This window comes from Oreochromis niloticus, linkage group LG14 (assembly GCF_001858045.2).
Source record: "Oreochromis niloticus isolate F11D_XX linkage group LG14, O_niloticus_UMD_NMBU, whole genome shotgun sequence".
Classification (NCBI taxonomy): domain Eukaryota; kingdom Metazoa; phylum Chordata; class Actinopteri; order Cichliformes; family Cichlidae; genus Oreochromis; species Oreochromis niloticus.
In genome coordinates this window covers 13,391,991-13,406,357 of record NC_031979.2, presented here as the reverse complement: position 1 = coordinate 13,406,357, position 14,367 = coordinate 13,391,991, and the positions used below count along the sequence as shown (strand labels likewise).

At 41.5% G+C, this 14,367-nt stretch overlaps 1 protein-coding gene across 2 annotated transcripts; it reads right to left on the bottom strand.

Moving 5' to 3' along the window:
* Window positions 1-7,341: 7,341 nt before the first annotated feature.
* Window positions 7,342-13,562, bottom strand: slitrk3a (SLIT and NTRK-like family, member 3a). Of its 2 annotated transcripts, XM_025898429.1 has the most exons (4): window positions 12,774-13,562; window positions 12,415-12,472; window positions 12,065-12,152; window positions 7,342-10,253 (listed from the first exon to the last, which is right to left on the bottom strand). In XM_025898429.1, the coding sequence occupies exon 4, from the start codon at window positions 10,193-10,195 to the stop codon at window positions 7,481-7,483; it is 2,715 nt and encodes a 904-aa protein (XP_025754214.1). In that variant the 5' UTR covers window positions 10,196-10,253; window positions 12,065-12,152; window positions 12,415-12,472; window positions 12,774-13,562; the 3' UTR covers window positions 7,342-7,480. The 2 variants fall into 2 exon arrangements, with proteins under 2 accessions (XP_025754214.1, XP_005474565.1); XM_005474508.4 differs by lacking the exon at window positions 12,415-12,472.
* Between the last annotated feature and the right edge of the window lie 805 nt (window positions 13,563-14,367).

Below are 14,367 nucleotides of genomic sequence, written 5' to 3'. Positions count from 1 at the left end.
GTACCGGGCCGCAAGAGTTGAGGCTCAGGTGTGAAATGTATGGTTTTCAGGGTTTTTATCGGTTTTCAGTGTTATTTTGTTATCGTTTTTATCGTTAACTCGGTTTTCCTGGGTCTTTTCACGTGTGTTATGAAGAAATCTTCTTTTTTTCGGTACCGGTACTAGTTTTATTTTGTTGTATTTATCCGCGACACCTTAAAGGCCGGTCCGTGAAAATATTGTCGGGCATAAACCGGTCCGTGAGGCAAAAAAGGTCGGGGACCGCTGTCCTACATCACTCTTTTCCCCCTATTGCTTCTCACTTGCCTCCTCCTCCACCACTTGCCCTCTCTCTGTGCAATTGCCATCGCCTTAGACTAATGGAAGTAAGCAAGCCAAGTGAACAGCCCAAGCCAACAACATACACACAAACACACACACACACACAACCACACACACAAATAAGCTATAAATTCTATTCATATGTATAAAAGCAATATTCATGTAGAATAATTACATTTGAATTTATACATCAATTGACCTCATAAATTCAGGTTTGCTCGATGGTAACCCTGGAAAAGACAGAAATCATTTATATCACATGCAAATCTAATTTGCTTTACTCTGCAGTACATATTTAAAGCATTAGTGTGGGATGTTCCATCCATAGTCACACAACTTGAGCAGCCAGCAAGCGCAGCATAATCTGTACTGTGGAAAGAGCAGATGGAGAAAGACCCGACCCTCTCCCTTCATCTCTACTTCCGCTCTTTTTTCTTCTATTTCTCGCTTCTTCTTCAGTCATCACCTCTGCTTCCCGCTAACTTCTTTTGCTCCTCATTCACAATTGCAATGTCACTCAAATAAGCATGGTATGCTGGCATAGAGGTCGGCATTGCACCATTCAAGGCTGGGTGTACTGGCAGAAATTAAACACATGCTTTGATGCTTTTATCTTTAAATCAGCAGCTACATTTCGCTTTCACTAAATCTCTGAATGCCAAACATCTCTAAATCTGCATCAGCAATCAACCCCCTGAAGGCGGCTTTTACATTATGCACTTAAACAACCAGGCACATCAGCTAAACAAGCAACCAGCGGGTGACCTTGGCCAACTAAACTATTCATGATCTGAGTGGAGCAGCTGAATGTCAAACCACTACACAAAGGCAGAAGAGAAACTTGTCTCCCTTATATTGAATTTAATTTCTCTCTAAAAAAAGTATAAATAGTTGATGAAAGAATATATGAAAGAATTCCATTTAAAGTTCCAATAACATCATGGAATCATGTATACTTTTTTGTTGTTGTCTGCAACATCAAAAAACACAGCAGCCCAGCAGAGAGTCATGTATTTGATGTCCAAAATAAACTACTCAGGTAGCAGGTTCTCATTTCAAGCATTGTTGCCTATTTTCTTGGGTCACTTGTAGACCCCTAAAATGAAATGCACCTGGCTAGCATTGTACAGACAGAAACACACAGTAATCTAGCCTCCTCCCTGCAGATTACTAGAAAAAGTATTTGCACCTTGTCAGATAAAGAAAAGCAAACACTCTACAACTGAACTAATTTTATATTGGTCAAATATTGCCCATCCAAGACATACAGACAACCATCAAGGTCGGTAGGTAAACCGTTTGCTGTTTGTGAAGATATGAACTAAATAACACATACATGGATGGGTAGCTGTACCAGGGGGCAGAAGGGTAGAATATTAGATGGAAAAACAAACAGGTTGAAAGTGAGGCAGAGGAAAATGAAAACCATGTGAAATCAGGACTCATGGGAGGAAACAGATGAGTGACTTTGTGCAAATGTCATCTCATTAGAAGGAGGAGGGAAAGAGGGAGCAGAATAACGAGAAGGCAACTGCAGCAGTCCATAGTAAATTTACTCCACGCTAAAGCACAAAGTAGGCCCCACACTGCGGAACAGAGAGAGAGAGATGGACTGTTCAGAACACCAGCCAGGGACACCATGCTCCATATTTTATTTTATGAAATTATGCCTCTTGTCCTCCCCTCCTCTTTTCTGAAAAAAAAAGAGAGATAACGACACAGATTTGTTAATCTTTCTTACATACAATAGCTAAAACTGTGGCACACTGCTGAGAAGCACAAATGACTGCAACTTTTCCCAAACTTGCAGTATTTTCAGAAAGGAGAGTGGGCCATGGTCTCGGGGGACCTGAAATTCACTAAGCAAACAATACGAGTGCAGAGCTTTAGAGCAAAGGCAGCAGCAGAACTTGCAGAGGGTTGAGATTCACCTTCTCTCCCTCACTCTCACTGTACAATTTTCTGCACCCCTTTCTTCTCTCTTTCTCCCCCACCTCTCACTTTCTCTCTTTCAACATACTGGGTCAGTTGAGCTCCTGCACTGCAGCATAGATGAGTGATGTGTTAAAGGGTTTTTCATGATCTCAGGAGTAAGCAAACTATAGCAATTTGGTTCTTTTTTTGATGCGGGGGCTGGGTGTTGCCTGGCTGGTGGTGGCGGTGGTGGTGGCGGGGTGCCTTTTCATTAAGCTTTTAAATTCTCTGTTTATGAAAAAAACAATCTTAAACCTTATACTAATTATATTAATTCTTATATTAATTTGCAGAGTCACTGAAAATCATCACAAAGTTGTTGTGATGAAATCTTTCTATCCAGATGAAAGTGTAGTCTTCTAGGACAATAACGTCCTCATCCACAAGGCATGAGAGGTCACCAGTGAGTATAAAAATGATATACTACTTGCTTTACAATCACAGGAGCTCCACCCATTTGAAACCTTATGGGAGATTTTGGGCTCAAATATTAGAGAACATGCTTCATAACAGACATCAAAGCTCTAAATGAGGGCATAAATATTTAAAGGTTCTATTCCTACACAGAACAGATTTATTTTAAATCACTTAAGCTCATCAGTATTGAATGAAATGTCCTTATATATGTAAAAGAAAAGTCTTTCTGTTCACAGATGCTAGTGCTATGGCCAAACCTACAGCAGTGATGTAAATTTAGCACTTTCATGACACCACAAAGACAACCAGAAGTTAGTTGAGTCATCAGCATTATCACGGAAAACTTAGATAAGCTCTGAGAAACAAAATAAATATAGAAAGGCTAGAGAGAGCGTTACCCAAGTCTCCCACCACACACCAACACACATATGCATAAAAAGTAGAACGTGCCTTTGTATCCAGCACCTGCAATAGACTGCAACTTCAGCACCATGGTCAGAGACAGATTGGCTTTTTCAGCAAACTGGAGATAATTCTCGGTTTCCCAAATGGAGAAAGCATATCACGCATTACACACACACACACACACAAATGCAAAATATACATGGTTACAACCCTTGCTTCCTAACACACTGTCTCTGTACTTTATACACTTTCATTTCAGGCTCTTCCAGGCTGACTGTGTGTCTTTCTATCTATCTTCCATCATCCTATCATTATGTCCTCTGCCAGAGGAGAAAAGAAAACTATAACACCATACCTAACACCACTTGAGATCAAATAAAAGTCTACATGTCACCATCACTTTTGGGTTACTGATTCCATACAACATAGAGATTTTCCTCTTCCATTTACATCAAATGCTTGGAATAAACTCGGGAGTGTTTTGAGAGCCCAAAAAAGCTTATCTAATAAACTTATGGTATATCTTAAATGAGTTCATATGAAACAGCACGGCCATGGTCAAGGTTTAAATCAGTCAATTAAAAAAGAATTATCTGTTATTTGTGTTCATTTGCTTGCATTTGCCTATATTATATTATGCTTCATAAACTTTTGTAATAACTCCATGATGAAAAAAGGCAGTCAGTCTAAAATTGCCAGTAAACTACCAATAAGTTTTCATCAATAGCCTGATAAAATTAAGGTGAAAAACAAACAAAAGCTCTTGCACTATCAGCACAGATCTTCTCCTTCAACATGATTTGGAATTTGTTTAAATAATTAGATGGAAGTCTTCAGAATTTTCAGTGATCCCAATACCCAATGGAGCCAAAGCCCAGAATCACAATGAAGCATTTAGGCAGGAAGTAAAACACAAGTAGAAAAAAGAATCCATAAAACAGAGATACGGTAACACAGTGAAAGCAAGGAACAAACAAAAAAAAGCACAAAAAACCCCACATTAGCCTTGCCGGTGTAGAAACCTTGAGAGGAGGAATAGGTTAACTCAACTGCCAATTTCAACATCAACAGGTAAAAGCAATTTTCCACATGGAAAAGAAACATGCATCGATCCTGTTCTCCTATTGGTCGCCTTTATCTAGCATTCCACTAAAGTATGAAATCACTTGGAGATATTAGTGCAGGATAACAAGAGGATTTATTGGGATAAAACCACTCAGCATGAGATAATGGGACAAAGCCCAGCACTCATTTGTGAAATACTATGGTGGGTGGGTTAGGATAAAAGGTAGCCAAGATACTGGGCTAAAGCAAAATTATCAGTGATCCCATTTTTTTTAAACTAATCATTAAAAAAGACTTGGTGGTGTGACTTGGGAGTCGACAATGTAATGCATTATATTTTTAATCAAAGTGAGTGCACACTAAAAATGCTGATCATATATTTTGACCTTAGGGTCACATAAAGGAAGCTTTTATGTGTGTTGCTATGCATATATATATTTATATATATATGTGTGTGTGTGTGTGTGTGTGTGTGTGTGTGTGTGTGTGCGTGTGTGTGTGTGTGCAGTTGCATTTGTGCATAAATGTATCTGCATATGTGTGTAAGTGATACAATTTAAAGCAAGAGCAGACAAATTTCATCACGGGGCAGTGAAAAACTTTCTGAAGCAGAAAAAAAGACCCTTGACTTTATGCAACCATGCGTCTATAGGCTTTATGTGAGGATGACTTCTACTCATATGAGCAATAATAATTCAAAAATAAACAATGAATACAACACAATGTAAAATGTCACATACTATGCGAGTTTATAGACCAGATGACTAATACTGGAGATGACTGTGTGACTAGCTAAGGGCATTCCCATTTAACAGGAAAATATCAGGTGCGCTACTTTTCTTTCACTTAGTGTAGGCTGACACATATGAGGCGACTCTAACCATTCCTACAAAACCCAGTGCATATCATCCCCATTTTGAAAAACAACGGAAACACGGCTTCCTTCCATAGATGATCATAAATGTATCAAAAACACATAACTTCGTCTTTTAATAATTAGAATTTCACAAGATCCTATGACAGTATCTGTTCTATAGCATCTTCACCCAAATGTAGCAGGCTCAACCATATATTTCTTAACTTTTCTTTTTTGTCTGCCATGGGTCCAGGAATGGCTTACACATGGACATTTGAATTATTACAAGACATTAAATTAATCAAACGTTGAGTCCTGTGGAGGAGAATAATGGGGGTTAATTTACCTTAAACCATTTATTAGTTGTCAACAACAAATAAATATATATGTATATGTGCATGTGCACACACACGCACATGTTTGTGGAACAAAAGGGCAACAAATGTGAAAAAAATTAAGCGGTTATGATACTGAAGTTAATCAAATTTATGTCACTGCATTTTATTCACATTTCTTTGTTTTATATATATATATATATATATACTTTAAAAATAATTCATATGACCATTCATCTGAATATGAGACTGTATGACCTTTTAGGATGAACAATTTGTGCATCACCTTATAACTGCATCAAATGTAATAAATGCCCAACTGAATCTGAACACCTTTTTATCGCCCTCCAGTGGAGCGAATCCACACTGCTACTGTGGAGGGAGTCACAGAAATTAGATGTGCAAATTCAAAGAGCATCTTCCAATCACGTTTTCATTCACCCTCTCAATTACTGTTTATTAGCCTACATCAGCAATACCCGTTTAGATAATGACAATCGCAGCATGCCTCACTGATTTGGTATCAACTGCTATATCCACTTCAAACCCCGCAGCATTCACGTGACGTGTTGTGGTATTGCACTTGCTTTTTGCTCCAGGTATTATCCAACTGAGACCAGCAATGTAGAGGCGAAAAAAACCGTACACTAAGATATTCAGCAGGTGAAGACCATAGGGCATACTATGAATAGACATACATTTTTTTAGGAAAAATAAATAAATCTGGTTCTCTTACCAACACTTAACCTAAAACTTATATAAATTTAGTACTAATCTGAAAAATATCACTAAGCTGAACTTAGTTTAAATGTTTTTCCCACTACATTCCTGTCTAGCACACTGTTATTCTGACTCTAGCAGCATTTTCTCATGATGGCTGACCAGAGCTTCATCATGCCTTTTTGTAACAGGACACCAAATATAGTCCCTGTCAGTAGTGCTCCACACACACGTCCCTGCCCAATTCAGCCTTTCATCATTTGATTGAAGAGTTTGTTTTTATTAAGAAGGCTATACCAGACGCATAATCACTATACACTGATTTAACATTACCTTTACAATTAAATTCTTCACTGAAATTACAGAATAAATATATGCACATTTTTCTTCAAATCTTTGTGAGAGAGAAAACATTAAAAGTGCCTCCTACAAAGCCGTTAGTGGGTGGCGATGGGGAATCCAGAAGTAATGGAGGGGTGGGGTGGGGGGTTGGGGAGAAGGGGGAAAAGGGGTGGGTCTTAACAAAGTGTGTGGAAATATCCAGAAAACCTTCGGCATTGTCTTATAGTAATATTCACAAATGTTTTTGCCATCCGTGCGTCGGCGCATCCTTTTTACGAGAAGCACCCTGATATAGACAGAAGTCCTCATTAATAGTAATAACCATATTAATAAGATATAAAAATTAAATAGAACACTGAACTGTAAATGCGTTGCAGTATCTCTGTTCATAATGTCATTGGATAGTTCTGAGAAAATCCTCTCACTTCCTGCACCGAAGCAAGTGCATGCAGCAAACTGCAGTTCATTTTAATATATATATGTATATATATTCTTTTTTCTCTCTTTTGATCATTTCCTACAAACTTAATGTGCACGGCCTCCGGGTGTTTGTACATCCTAGTCAGGGGTAAAAGAGAGAAAGAAAAACCCCAAAATCAGGGAGACGTCCAGCTCCCGTGCGTCTTCAGTGAATCTGGTACACCATCATGTAATTCCATAAAAATGGATTTTAGTGACAGATGTAGGATGGTTTGTATGTTTTATTCCCCAGTGCCCCTCTTGTTTCTCTTTTCCTCTCTCGTGGGCTTATTGAGATATTTATATATTATAAAAATAACGGCTGTTGACATTGCTGGCTACTCTGAAAAAAAGGCACTTAATTGAATTATCTGAGAATGGCCTCTCCTCCAAAGTGATTTGGGGGGGAAACATTGTGACTGTAATATAATATTTTATTTTATATCATGCTGCATTTTCAAGTTGGTTTTTTTATGCTTGTATTGTTTCATTTTTTTAACATGGATTTTGAGTGAGTTCGTTTTGAGGGTGGCAAAGTGAATAAGTTGACGTTGTGTCTTTTTTTTTTGTCCATGGGCTAGAGATGTTAAAACCGATAGGACTTTTCCAAGACTTCGAGGTAATCCGGCTTGGTTTGAAGTTTGGCCCTCAACTCAAGGTAATCACTTTGGGATGGGTCAGGGTAGCAACCTTTCCCCGCTGTGAAAAGCAACGTCTCCTTTAGCCGTGCATCCTGCTGCAAATCAGGGTACTGCATGCCTGGTGGGTGTGCATGCGCCACATGCATGTCCTTTAATTTGGGTACTGTCCCATACAAACAGTCTACAAAACCAACAGTAGGCGTGGGCCTCTGACTGTCAATCACTGTTGGGCAGAGCCCTCCATTCTCATGAAATCCTGCCATGTCAGCCGTGGTGTGGTTGACTGTAACAATGGTGTTTAGCTGAGAGTTGGAGACAGCCAGGGTCCACTCTCTCTCTTTTTCTAATAAGGTTCTGTAGTTACTGTTGCTACTGCTCCCATTGTCTTTCTTCTCGGAAAACTGTGCTCTCTCCTCCTCTGCTATCTCTCCTTCTCTAGGTTTATAAATGGGGTTGTTACACATCTGAGTCACAGGATGAGGGATGTAATCATAGACGTGGCCATGAGCATGTGTGTGACTAGCATGGGTGTGTGTGTGCATACTCTGCGTAGGTTTCTCTGGTGTGCCAGTGTTCCCGGAACTGCTTTGCCTTGGTGGGTCCTCAAAAATTCTGCATTGCATTTGGATCCCTGTCAGATCTACCTCAGAACGTTTCCGGAAGGGCAACTTTTTCCGGCGACGAAGAACAAAAGCAAAAAGCCCAGCAGCCACAAACACAGCAGATATGAAGAGGATTAGTAGGCTAAGGATGAGGACAGACAGTGGGACAGCACCTCTCCCACCTGCCACCCCCATGTCAGAGCTTCCTGTGGTGAAGTCATTCCCACCAGGCAGAGCTGGGGATGGGCCTGAAGAATATTTAAGCTCAGGACAGATGACTTCAACCTCAAGTGAACGCAGATCCTTCCCAAAAGCAAACTCTGGTGTCTTACAGATGACATCTCCAACTATAATAACAGAGGAGAGCTTTTCCAACCACTGTTTGAGGGGAATGATATCACAGGAGCAGTCCCAGGGGTTCTGATGGAGATCAATCTGGACAATTGAGGTCAGATGCTCCAGTACACCATGCACGGGCAAGGAAAGGAAGTAATTGTTGCGGAGGTTGAGACGTGCAAGGTTGGTTCCAGCAAAGGCATCAGTGGGGAGGGAACGCAACAAGTTGTCATTGAGAAAAACCAGCTGGAGATTTGGCATCAGGGAAAAGGAATGAGGCTGTATTTCACGAATGACATTATACTCAAAGTAAAGATAACTCAACATATGAAGCCCCCGAAACATCCCAGGGGTGAGTCTCTCAATGTCATTCCCATTCAAATATAAACTTTTCAAGTTTGGTAGGTTGATAAAGGCGCCTTCCTGGACATAAGATATCCGATTGTTACCTAAATGCAATAAATCCAAACTTGAGAAGTTCCAGAAATCAGAACGATAGATCTTCTGTATTAGGTTTCCACTGAGATACAATTTCTTGGCATTGAGGGGCCGTGGAAGAAGCTCTGAGATGTTATGAAAGCTTTTCTCTTTACAGTTTACCGTTAGCCCCAGGTCATTGATATGAAGATTGCAAATACATCCAGCAGGGCAAATTATTGGAATAGGAGGCCTTGTTTGATAACCTGCAATTGGGGGCTGGTTGATGCCTGGGTAGATGCTACGAGGAGTTGGGGGGTTCTTTGTGGGCCGAGGTCGTTTGGTGGGTTTTACAACTCTTTCCTTGTATTCCACAGAAGAGGCTGTGTTGTGAAAGGAGGAGAGCATTGAGGAAGGTTTAGTAGGCCATGTGTTCTCATTGCTGAATGGAATCCTGGGAATTCCCAGCTTGGCCTCTATCTCTGCATCCGAGAGCAAAGGACAGAGCTCACTGCGTTTGATTTCCCTTAAGTCTTTCCCATGTAAGTGGAAGGGATATTCACATGTGATTTCACCCACTAAAGCTGTATAGGGAATTCTCTCCAGCCATGTTTTTAACTGGACAATTTCACAGACACAGTTCCAGGGGTTCTCCTCTAGCTGGATTTCCATTAAGCTCCTCCCAATATACTCCAGTGTGCCCTTGTATGGCAATGTCTTTAGTCTGTTTCCTCTCAAGTCCAGATGTGTGAGTGACACAGACCGAAAAAGATAATTTGGGAGCACAGGGATCAGATTGTCATTTAATATAAGTACTCTCAATTTGTGAAGGTGTCTGAATGCACCACTTTCAATCCTTTTGATAACATTGTAATCTGCCTGGAGATACTCTAAACTATCCAAGCCCAGGAAAGTGTCATTCCGGAAAACTTCTAGTTTGTTTTCATGCAGGAACAGCCGTTTGAGTATTCCTAAACCATTGAACGCTCCGGCGTGAATATCTTGCAAGGCGTTGTTGCCCAGATTAATGGATATGGCATTGTTAAGGTGGAGGAAGCTGTTAAAGTAAAGCTTCCTCATGGAGTTTCTCTGCAGGTTGAGCTTGAAGGGCCGGCTCCATATCTGGGAGATCTGGCTGATATTTGTAAATCCTTTATTGTCACAGTGGACGTGGAAGATGCCCTCTTTGACCTCACAGTAGCAGGGCTCGAAGCAGGGCTCGTCGATCTCCTCTGAGTCCTCCAGTAGTGGGATCGGCGTGGTCCATCCTAAGGCTATGGTGCTCAGCAAGGTAACCCACAGCATCCTTGCTGACACCAAAGGGATGAAGTCTTGGCTCCAGGGACAGAGCCACTTCACAACACTGCAACAGAAAACAGAGAAGGAGCGGAGGAAGGGCGGGGGTGGGGGAGGGAAGCGGGTGTCGTAATTACACATACAGGTACACGCATACCCTCAACCAAGAAATGTTTGTGTCAAAAAGGACAGGCAGATGGGATAGAGAGAAGAGAGGAGAGGAGAGGAGGTCACATTAGTTTCAGTAGAATGCAAGGCAAATCTTGAAAATAATACCAATGAATTAGAAAATGATGGCACCCTACTTTAAATTTTGCAATATTGATGAGTATTTAAAAAATATGTGTGAGGCATCTTTGTAGGGCAAATATGCTGCACAAACAAATCTCTACATTAAGACAGTTAACTTTACCAAATAGGAGGCAAAAAGTCATTTGTTATGGAGCAAATATGCTGGTGAGCACGCAGTAAATCACCTGAGATATTTTTATCACATTGAATAAAGAAGGTAACCACAGCAGGGTGAGGTTAGTGGTGAGTATAAGCTGTCCCTTTGCAGTATTTATTGCATAACAGGGACATCAATCCCTCTTTCAATAAACTAGAGTCCAGAAAAGCTTGGTGGAAATGGGAGCAGGTGCTTTGAAGGTCTAACGCAGGAAGAGGACGGGATAAGGTGGCCGCTTGGAATCCACAGTGGGGCTAAATACGGATTATTGTGACGCTTTCTTATTTTCAGTCTCCTTAAAATTAATCTCAGCACAATTAAATATCACTATTATGACTCAAGCAAATGTGACAGAAGAAATATATACGCCTGAAAAATATGTAAACAACGCCACTACAGCTTCACGCTAGGCCTGAACTGTCAAATGTAAAAACGTCAATAACGTGTTGAAATAGGTAAAATAGTTTAGTTAATCCGATCTGCAGAAAACGAGAAATTACAGCCCTTTGCCTGGGGTTAATTCCCTGTATAACTAAAACATTAGTGTCTATTCCAGCGTAGTTAAACCTGTATTTTTTTTCTAAAATACCCTCAATGGAACTTTTTTTTCAGCTACTGAAAACATTTGAAGACTGGATGTGCATCGGAAAAAGTAAAGCAAAATAATGCAGTGGCAGAATCTGCTGCTCCGAGAAGCTAAGATGTAAGGCGGTATCTTAGTGGATCCAACCGTCGTATGATAAATAAGATATATCAAAAATGTCCAGTTGCAAAAACAAAAAAAAATGTTTTGTTATATAAAAATAATAAAGCGAATTATCTAAAAGGAATAATTTAAAAAAAAACTTATCAAAGATTCTTCCACATCTTTATGGCAATAGGGATAAAGTATCTCCATCCTTCTCCCTCTGTCTGTCCCTTACACACACACACACACACACACACACACACACACACACACAGAACGTCTTGTCTTAAGGCTGTGACTTTTCATACATGCACGCACAGCGCTCTCCGTTCAAACGAAGGCGTTAAAAAATCCAGGGAGATGCCCTACGACTGTCTGTGGGAGTGAAGCTGCTGTCCATGGTGCTGAAATAAAAAGCCCAGCGACAAGGGAAAAAAACGAAAGAAAAAAAGAAGACAGAAAACATGTTTTGTAATCCCCAAAAAAGATGTGACGGGAAAAAAGTAGGGAAAAAATCCTTCATGCAATTTCCTCGCTGAAAAATTCACTGTTTTCATTCCCAACTCTGTGCGTAATCCTCCACGATTTATCGTTTCAACTTCCGTAGTGGGGATCAAAAAAGCGCCGATGCGATGCCAAAAAAGTAGTAATAAAATTTAAAGAAAATTTTTAAAAATATGTATATATACTATACGCCGTCTTATATTCCCTTGGGGTGTATCAGATCGTTTAACATACGTACTTAGTTTAGTAGGATTCCAACTTCACATATCCTCCTGCAATGTGTCCTGTTGTTGCCCGGTGCGTCCCGCTCAGCGTCCGATGCCCGGCTGTGAGGACGAGAAAGAGAAATGGGGGGTGACCGAGGCGTAAGAAAGGAACAGGAGGAAACAGAGAGAGAGAGAGAGAGAGAGAGAGAGAGAGCAGGGCATTGAGGATGGAAAGAGGAAGAGATGCGCATGTGAATGAGCCGGGGATGAGTTAAAAGTACTGCTTATCTTGCGTGGCAATTCCAGTACAACCTGGAAAAGGATTAAACTTGAATTTAAATCATACTAAGTTATAGTGAAATTATTATACTGCACAACTTACAGTCCGACAAAAACAGAGAATATGCCCTCTTCGCGCACACACACACACGAAACCGTTGCTGTCAAGACAGAGCAGAGAGCAGAGAGCTTACTGAAATACATGCCAAGCATAATGCAGTAGGCTTTCGTCGTGACATTGGGAGGAAATTTCCGAATAAAGAACGAACGGCCACTGATCAGTTAACTAGATGCCGGCGATCCGTTATCCTCGATATATGGAGAACGCTTGGTGTCCCATTTTGAAGTCTGTGGCTATGCAGACACCGATAAGCACGGCAACACACACACATTCATGCACACATCTGCGTAAGGCTCCCCATATGATGCACATGCACATGGAAACAGCCTATAACCACTCACCAATTGCAAAGCATCGGGGAAAGACCACTAGTTTGAATCTTGTTAGATCTCCTTCTCCCCTCCTCTCCTTTCCCTCTCTCTCTATCTCTCTCCCTCTCTTCTTCTTCTTCTCTCTCGATCTCTCAGTGGCTGAGGCAAAAGAGAGGAGAAATGAAGACGTGATAGGAATGCGATCTCTGCCACTCTCACTCTCCGGTTACTCTGACTCTCTCCCCTTCTTTCTCCTCTACATTTTTTTCCTCTCAAAGCAGTTTGCTTAAAATGCAAGTCCTCGGCTTGTGTCCGTCCACTTCCCCTTCCACCCCTTTCCCCCCTCCCTCCTTCTCCTCAACCGCCCCCGGGTGCGCGCTCAACAACGGTATAGCTGGGTGCAAGTATTTTCCTCTCGGTTTCAGGACCGCGTTTCTTTCCGGCTCAGCAGTAGAAGGAATCTGTGGATCATATCGACTGTGGCTGGGTCAGCTGCTATCTTTTTCTTTTTCTTTCCCTTTCTTTTTTTCCTCGGGTATGTTTCCCTGTCGTGCGTCAGAGGAATGAGGGACAGAGCTGAGGAGGTGGATGGGGGTGAGGGGGTGAGAGACGCAGAAAGAGAGAGAGCGATCTGGCGGCGAGAGAAAGAGGAGGAGGGGAGGAAAGCGAGTGATGGGGACGGCTGCTCTATGGTTCTGGATGCTGCCGAGAGGAGGAGAGGAAGCGAAGAGAGGAGAGAGTGGAGGGCGCTCGGGCTTTCGCGGCGGGGACGCGCGTCACGGATAAATAGATAAATAAATAAGTGAGAGTCTGGGAGCGAGAGCCGTGCGGGGTGGGTGAAACTACGAAACCTGTGGATGACAGTCAGGACTCTCTCTCTCTCTCTCTCTCTCTCTCTCGCTCTCTCTCCTTATGAGGCTTATCTAATTATAATCACAATGATACTCAGTTCTTTCACTGAGCATATTTATTCGGCGTTAGTTGCGAGAGCAAATTGTAGAGTTGGCAGCCCCTCACCCTGCCAATACCTCCTCTCACTGCTGTGGAGACGCAGAGGGTGGCCACGACTATCTACAGCAGGCGGGGGAGAGAGACAGAGAAGCACAGAAAGCTTCATTTTTCTCATCCACTTGCGTGCCTTCCCCTGCCTCGCCTCCAGCGGGCAACACAAGCCCGTGTTGTGAGCGGCAAACCAAGCCACAGCTCACGAAGACGACTGGGATGCACTTGCAAAGTTCTTGTATCTATGTAAGGAGGAGGATGATTGCTGTGGACTGCTGAATTATCGTTACAGTAGCTGTGGTTGCAGCACAAGGCAAAAAAAAAGTTTAAGCTATGAAACGTAACTAAAATCAGCGACGATATCGGGTCGCTGGAATCCTCTCATAACACGAGTGCTGATTATATTTATGATACATTAAAGTCACTTTAGAGAAAGGATACTTCAAATGTGCGCGGGTATTTTAAAGGTTGTAGCAAGTCTTATTAAAATTATTCAGTAGAGCCTCTCCGAGTAAAGCAGGATAACTTAGCTAAAATTGTCAATCATAAAGTCTATTTGTGTAGGCGCAACTGCATTTTTTTTGTTTGTTTTTGTTTTTTTAGTCATTTTTGAAAGTGTCCT